The sequence below is a fragment of the Solanum tuberosum genome, unplaced genomic scaffold (genome assembly GCF_000226075.1).
Source record: "Solanum tuberosum cultivar DM 1-3 516 R44 unplaced genomic scaffold, SolTub_3.0 scf00017, whole genome shotgun sequence".
NCBI classification, from domain to species: domain Eukaryota; kingdom Viridiplantae; phylum Streptophyta; class Magnoliopsida; order Solanales; family Solanaceae; genus Solanum; species Solanum tuberosum.
In genome coordinates, this window is record NW_006238943.1 from 449,429 (window position 1) to 456,402 (window position 6,974).

General features: G+C 33.7%; 1 protein-coding gene across 1 annotated transcript; it reads left to right on the top strand.

The window, feature by feature from the left end:
* The first annotated feature begins 1,068 nt into the window (after positions 1 to 1,068).
* LOC102581010 (DNA-directed RNA polymerases II, IV and V subunit 11) lies at positions 1,069 to 6,026 on the top strand. Its single transcript, XM_006340105.2, has 5 exons — positions 1,069 to 1,179; positions 1,274 to 1,363; positions 1,474 to 1,552; positions 4,004 to 4,099; positions 5,738 to 6,026. The coding sequence occupies exons 1-5, from the start codon at positions 1,127 to 1,129 to the stop codon at positions 5,768 to 5,770; spliced, it is 351 nt and encodes a 116-aa protein (XP_006340167.1). The 5' UTR covers positions 1,069 to 1,126; the 3' UTR covers positions 5,771 to 6,026.
* The last annotated feature ends 948 nt before the right edge of the window (positions 6,027 to 6,974 follow it).

A 6,974-nucleotide genomic window follows, 5' to 3' on the forward strand; every position in this document is an offset into this window, starting at 1 on the left:
TCATCATGCTTTTCCACTGCTAATTTGAATTGAAATGTGGAATCCATTTTGGCAACTAGATGTTTCTATTTTGCCTTTTGATGAGTTTTAAACTTGAATATAACAAAGACAAGAAAAGATCTAAGTAGGTCTATGTGATCTTCCTATTTCAACCACTTTTATTAGGAGTTAATTACTTAAACATCATCTAAATTATGAAAAAAAATGTTTGCTAAGACAAATAATAAAATATGAGTGATTTTATTATTATAAAAAAACTTAATTTTACTTTGTAAGTTTCATAGTTCAGATAATCACATGAATAATTGTATTAATTTTTACTCCAAAAACATTCCTGAAATCCTATATTTTATGTTCGGTCCTTCAACTCAAATAACTTTTTTTACTAGACATAAATTTATATTTTTGTATCATTATATTTTACAAGATATACACACTTTTTTTTTTTAAAAAAAAAAAACTTATGCTAGCTCGATTTTTAAAGATAAAATTTAAAGATCGTCTCATTTAAAAAGGGGGAATTTACGCAAATAGCCATTATAATAAACTTAATTATACTCCATAGTTATAGTTTGCATATTTACGGGTTGTAGCTAAAGTTTAAGCTGTCTCATTTGAATAATTCGCGGGTACGTTTGTATAATTGAATTATTTTTGAATAAAATCGAAATAACAAATTTTTAATCTGAACTTTATACGGTTATAGAAATTATAGTATACAAAATTACATTATACAAAAGTTATACAAATGTGTGAATTATAAAAACTCGAAACTCCAGCCCATGAAGTTATCAGTGAATGTTGGTTGTAAGTGATTATTAATTAAAACTATAGCTATGATGATTAATTAACTACTAGTATATATCGCTTAACCATGTAATTTTCCCTTTAACAAGATCAATAGTGTAATTAAGTGAAAGTTTCGGTATGAAATAGGCCCAATCAATAGTTTTAACCTAATGGATCGGATTAGCCCAATTTAAATTGGGTTGGGCCTATCCAACAATACAAGTCCACAAAGTCCATTTCTACTCAACCCGAACCGGAAAAATATACATAAGAACAGAATTTTCATCAAATTAGCCGCTGAAATCAATTTGTTGAAGACGAAGAAGGAAGAAGAAAGATGAATGCTCCAGATCGTTACGAACGATTCGTTGTGCCAGAAGGCGTTAAGAAGTATGGCATTTTTTTGATATTTTTATGCAATTTTTTCAATTTTTTTTTACGAATCGAGCAACAATTTACACTTCATTTGGAAAATTTTGATTAGGGTTTCGTATGAGAGGGATACGAAGATCATGAATGCAGCTACATTTACTGTTGAAAGAGAGGACCATACAATCGGGAATATTGTTCGCATGTAAACACACTGATTGTGTTGTTCTATTTTTCTGTTAGTTTTCGTCGAATTTGGAATACCCTTTTGGTAAAGAACTGATTTTTTTTTGGTTATATGAATATGATTAACAGGCAACTACATAGGGATGATAATGTTCTGTTTGCTGGGTACAAGTTGCCTCATCCTCTTCAGTACAAAATCCTGCTCCGGGTTAGTTTCTCGGGTTTTGTGATTGTTTCCTCACTTTTTTTGTGTTTTTCTTTTGCTTCTATAATTGTGCCCAAGGGGGTGGCTTTTGCGGGTGGGAGGTAGTAGGTACTTTTGAGTATGCACTTCTAGACACCTCAACTCGTCGCCAATGTGTCACTTGAACACTATAACTTACAAAATGAACATCTAAACACCTCCAAAATTTATGTGCCACATCAGTGTCAGGTGTCCATAAGACAGTGGGAACGAGTTGGAGTGTGTAGTTGTCACTTTTGATCAAGTTGAGGTGTCTAGATGTGTAGTCCCGAAGTTGGAGTGCTTACTTGCAAGTTGAGACCAAGTTTGACTCCCTAGTTGCAATGCCTTTAATTGTAAGACAACTGTGTATAGCATTTTATGTGATGGTTGTGTGTATGAAAATAAAAAGAAAATGACTTGTAGCAATTAGTAAATGTCATAGCTTGTTATACTGCTCATAAAGGATTGCAAGATGCATGACTAAAGCTAGTTCTATTCTAAATGCATAAGTAACAGGAAGAAGGGTTGTGAGTATTTTCAATAGGGATAAATATGAGAATGGTAGGTTTTTATTCAATAGATAAAGCCTTGCTCCTATTGCTTATAAGAGTAGTTGGACAAGCTGTATAATGGGGTGGGAAAGTAAGGATGTGGAAAATGGAAGATGTGTCATGCATTTAGTATACCTAATGGTTGCATTTTAGTGCTTGCTTAGAGGTACCTAGTCCTAGTATATGGTTTTCTAGATATTTGTTGACATTGCTTTGGTTGCAAAATGACCAAATTTAGATTTCAAAGTGAGAATTGAGTAGAAAAAAGAGAAGAACTCAGATTATTGACTGTTAAAATACTTCTTTGAATAATTTTCCTGTAGAAGCTTTCATGCTTCAAGACTGTTATGCTATCTTGCACCTCTTCACCAAATGAATATGATTGTAACAACTAACAAAAGAGGATGTAACAATAGCAATGGAATATTTTGAGTGGATCTTTGTCGTGTGCATCTGTATGTGTGTGTGGTACATGTGTGCTTTTCTTTCATTAATTTAGATGACAGTGAGATAGACTACAAAGATCATGCATTACATGTGACAGGACAGGACGTAAGGTTGTAGTTCGGTCCTATCCCAAACGAATATCATGACTTGGTTGGTATTTAGACTTACTAACAAAAGCAACAATGATTAAAAGAGTTGTAAAGCTACAATCTGGTGAAATATATGAAGGCAATGGACAATCACTAAAATGCCTCCTATTGTATAGGGACTCAACTAGAGCCGACTTGCAAAGCCATTCCTGATAGACCATATAAAATCTGGGAACACCATTTCCTCCTATGCCAAATCACGTATGACATGCAATAGATGTTTTTGCTAGAGGGTGATTAGAGCGGTTACCTTCTTGAATTAACCACTATTCATTTCAGTATATACTGTTTTTCATTTTTGTTAACTTTTAAGCATATAAATGGAATAGTAGGAAACAATTGTCAGTTGGTATATAATAGATGTTTCTGCAGCCCAGTTGGTTGCATTTTCATTTTTTAGTTCTATTGTAGTTTTTGTTGGTCGCTTTTGATTTGTTAGCGCTTCATTTTTGTAATGAAGTAAGGGAATTTCATTAAATAGAATATCGTGGATGCAGAAAGTACATTAGAGTGAGCTCCATTGCAAGGTATTACTAGACAAGTTCTAAGGAAAAAGGTTTAAACGACACCTAGCTTTTAGAGAGTTAATTGGAGTTGAAATTCCTTTAGAACATCAATGCCCTTCTGTGGCCAAATACTCCAAAATATGCATGCAGTGATTGCCAAATATTCTTGACGGATTTTCCAGGGCATGCCCAGTGAACCCAAACAATGGACAAAAATAAATTCAAAATGTCTTTTAAGTTATCAGTTTCAAAAAAAATATAAAAAATTCAAAATGTCTTGTGCAGTGCTGAAGTGATGAAATAGATAACAGATAGTTTCAGATTATGATGGCACATGTAGCATCTGTTACTTAATGTAAATCGTCTTGCAGAGGTTATCTTTTGCTAGGCATGCTTCTAGTAATGCTGTCCAGGTGAAAGAAGCTAGCTACCTTTTGTGGATCCGTTGTCCTCCAAATAAGCTTCTAATGCCAATTTTCTAACATCCTAAGGCTGTATTTTCTTCGGGGATGTAGGAAGAATAGAATCTTTATTTGGCTTGTAATATTCAATTGTGAATATTCTGTGTTCAGGGATGGTGTATATCCTGAAAGGCTTGCTGCTTGAGCAATCATGTCTTTTCACATTATGTTCCTACTATATTTCTTGTAGACTTATACATAATCTCTTTACAAAGTGTTAATAATTTGTCTATTGGATACTATGGTGTGTCACTGCAACCTGGCTTGTTATGAAGTTTGATCTCTCTGGATTTGACTTATTGCTTTGTTTGGTTTGCAGATCCAAACAACAAGCCAGTCCTCACCTATGCAGGCATATAACCAGGCTATTAATGATCTTGACAAGGAACTTGATCATCTGAAGAGTCAGTTTGAGGTACAGTTGTCTTTTAATTTTTAGGGTAGCTTGCTTCAAGTAAACTGTTTATGTGCTATCATATGTTGCTAGAGTTGGTGCATGCATCATTTTGGCTTTGAATTTCAAGATGTTCAGTAATGTTTGGTTGTTACAAGAAGAAAAAAAATCAAAAGAGTTCAAATATATTAGGAAGTTGTAAATATTTGAAATTTTTTAAAAAGACAATAAGCTCTTATAATATCTCCCTCGAACCTGACCCTGATTTAAAAGCTGATATGAGAGAATGTAAAGTGATACCTTGTCTTCCAGAGTTCCTTTACACTTTCAAAATGGACATCTAGGTCCTATGACATTTTTCCTGGTTTGAACAATTCATGACGATACAGATTGAAACTCCTTAATATTTCCTTCCCTTTTCATGCACCGACATGTCCAAGTTTAACCTCGCCATGATATTTCCTTTTCACCTCCTAATGATCCTAAATGTCAAGCTAACCCTTCTCTAGGATTGACCATTTTTTGGATTATGTCAGCTCACTAGTACTAGCCTAGATTGTAGAAGCCCGAACTGCTATTATCTTCTTTTGTGATTGTATTTTTGTAATTTGCATTTTGATGCCATTAATGATATTTTTAATTCATCAAAATAGAAAAAAACACCAGTTACTATTCTGTTGCTTCCCCATTGCTACTGAAGGAGGATCTGCTTGTTTGCTATCAGTGAACTCACTCTAGAAGCTCCTCAATTACACCCTGGGAAAAGCTCTGTAGGTCTTGAAACTTTGAGAACTGAACAGCAGCAGTGACATGGATTGGGTTGTTCTCGCATCACTTGTTTTACTTTGGTCATCGATGCCATAGGAAAGACAAACTGTACTTATAGACTTCATTATAGAACTTATGTGAAGGTTAAAATGATGAAAAGTGAGAATGTGAAAAGTCTCTTTGTTGGCCTCCTTTTTCGTTTTCTTGAACATTTAACTTTGAGAATCTTCAAAATCTAGCCATATGAATGGGAAGATTGAACAAAACTACCATTTTATCTCTGGATCCACCATGACAACATTTAGACCGGAAAGAGTTTATTAAATCTAGTCACAAAAGTGAGGTGAAATGGAGATAAAGTGGGAGCTATTGCCAGGGGAAGAGCTGCTGGCTAGTCTTTCACTAACCTAAAGCCTTTTATCTTAGGGGAGTTCTGGAGAAAGAAAGTAGAAAGAAGGGACTTAAGACGTGTCCATTGCTAATTAGCTATAATTCAATCTTGTGAGAGGTTCTTGACATGATTTGAGAAGATTGATGTGAATTTTGCTTCGTGAGATATTAGAAGAAAGAAAAAAAAAGAGGAATTAGTGTGTGTGTTTATTACATATTGCCCTTTTGCTTTAGTAATGCCCTGGCCCGTCTGGTCATTATATGAGAAAATGTTTCTACATATATTTGACCTTACTATCCGGAGAGCTGAATTCGTTGGGGTGAAGACTTTTATATATAGTCAAAACAATGTCATAACAGGCAGCAGTGTCGCTCATAAGTTTTGAAGTCACTCTATGGGCTAGTACCACATTTTGCATGGTGACAATCGAATGATTTCTACTTATAACATTGCCTTGCTCGTTCATACTAACGATGCTTAGTTCATTTTCTTGACTGTAGGGTGAGTTGGCCAAGCACACGAGGGACTACTAATCCTTCGACAATGATATTTAGTATTCAACAACGATGCCTCAAAACAGTTTCCTAGTTCGATATAGCCTGTATGTAACTCTTGTTGGTCTGTATGTATGATGTTCAACTAGCAGCTACAGTTAGGCTCGGGCGATAGCCCTGTGCCCAGGCTTCGTTTTAATTACTTTGAGGTCTGCTTTATATGCCTCAAGTTTAGGTTCTGAAATTGTTAATTTGGCATGCTTTTCATATCCATTTGGTTTTCACTTTTCAATTATCTTAGTAACTGTTTTTAAAATGAAGTTTTCAAATATAATTGGAGGTTCGATAAAAAATGATTCAAAAATATTGCCATGTGGTTTGGTAGAAACAAAAATGTCTGCTAAGTACTCTTGCACTGAGTTCTCGCTATGTAGGGGTTTGAGGAAGGGTCGGACCGCAAGGGTGTATTGTATTTAACTTTGTTTGACATATTTATAAGAGCACAATTTGAATTCGAAACTTTTTGATCATATGATAATAATTATATTTATTATGTTAAGGTTCCCCTTCTAAGTTGATATGTGGGATGATATATGAGAATATTTTGTCCCAACTTTTATATGGAATAATGATCTCATCATTTTAAATAAATGACAATAAAATAATTTTGGGACTAATTAAAAAACATAATCAATTCTATCCCAAAAAGTACTATATATTCTTATCCCACGTACCAGACTGTCCTAGTGTTGTAAATCGAGGATGGTATAAAAATTATATTATCCCGAATTATATTTGAATTTACAGAGTAAATACAGAAATTAAATGCAATTTTAAGTTTCAAATATAAAATAAGAGAGGTACTCTTAAAATAGGGAACATATTTGATTAAAAAATAAATAAAAACATAAGAATAATTATTGAGGAAAAAAATAAATAAAAGGAGGTATTTTAGAATACCTCAATTTTTTTTCTTATATCAGAGTTGAACTCGTGACCTAGTGGTGTGGAGAAAACTCCCTCAACCACTGTGAACAAGAGTGACTGATATCCTTTATTAAACAAACAAAATTATTTATAGCTTAATAACTACTAATATATAAAATGGGCCAAACAAACGTGTTTTACAATGGCCCATGATCATTGAAAATAAGTCCAACATTGGGTGGGTTGTGTCTAGGCATAAAAAAGATCTCAAAAAGATATAGTTATAGTAAGGCTCTATAGCTATAGTTTTGATAAT

Excerpts from the sequence above, each read along its gene's own strand:
- LOC102581010 (XM_006340105.2), top strand. The coding sequence starts at position 1,127 with ATGAATGCTCCAGATCGTTACGAACGATTCGTTGTGCCAGAAGGCGTT. Across the intron at positions 1,180-1,273 it reads GTGCCAGAAGGCGTTAAGAA|GGTTTCGTATGAGAGGGATA; the intron begins GTATGGCATTTT and ends AATTTTGATTAG. Across the intron at positions 1,364-1,473 it reads ATCGGGAATATTGTTCGCAT|GCAACTACATAGGGATGATA; the intron begins GTAAACACACTG and ends TATGATTAACAG.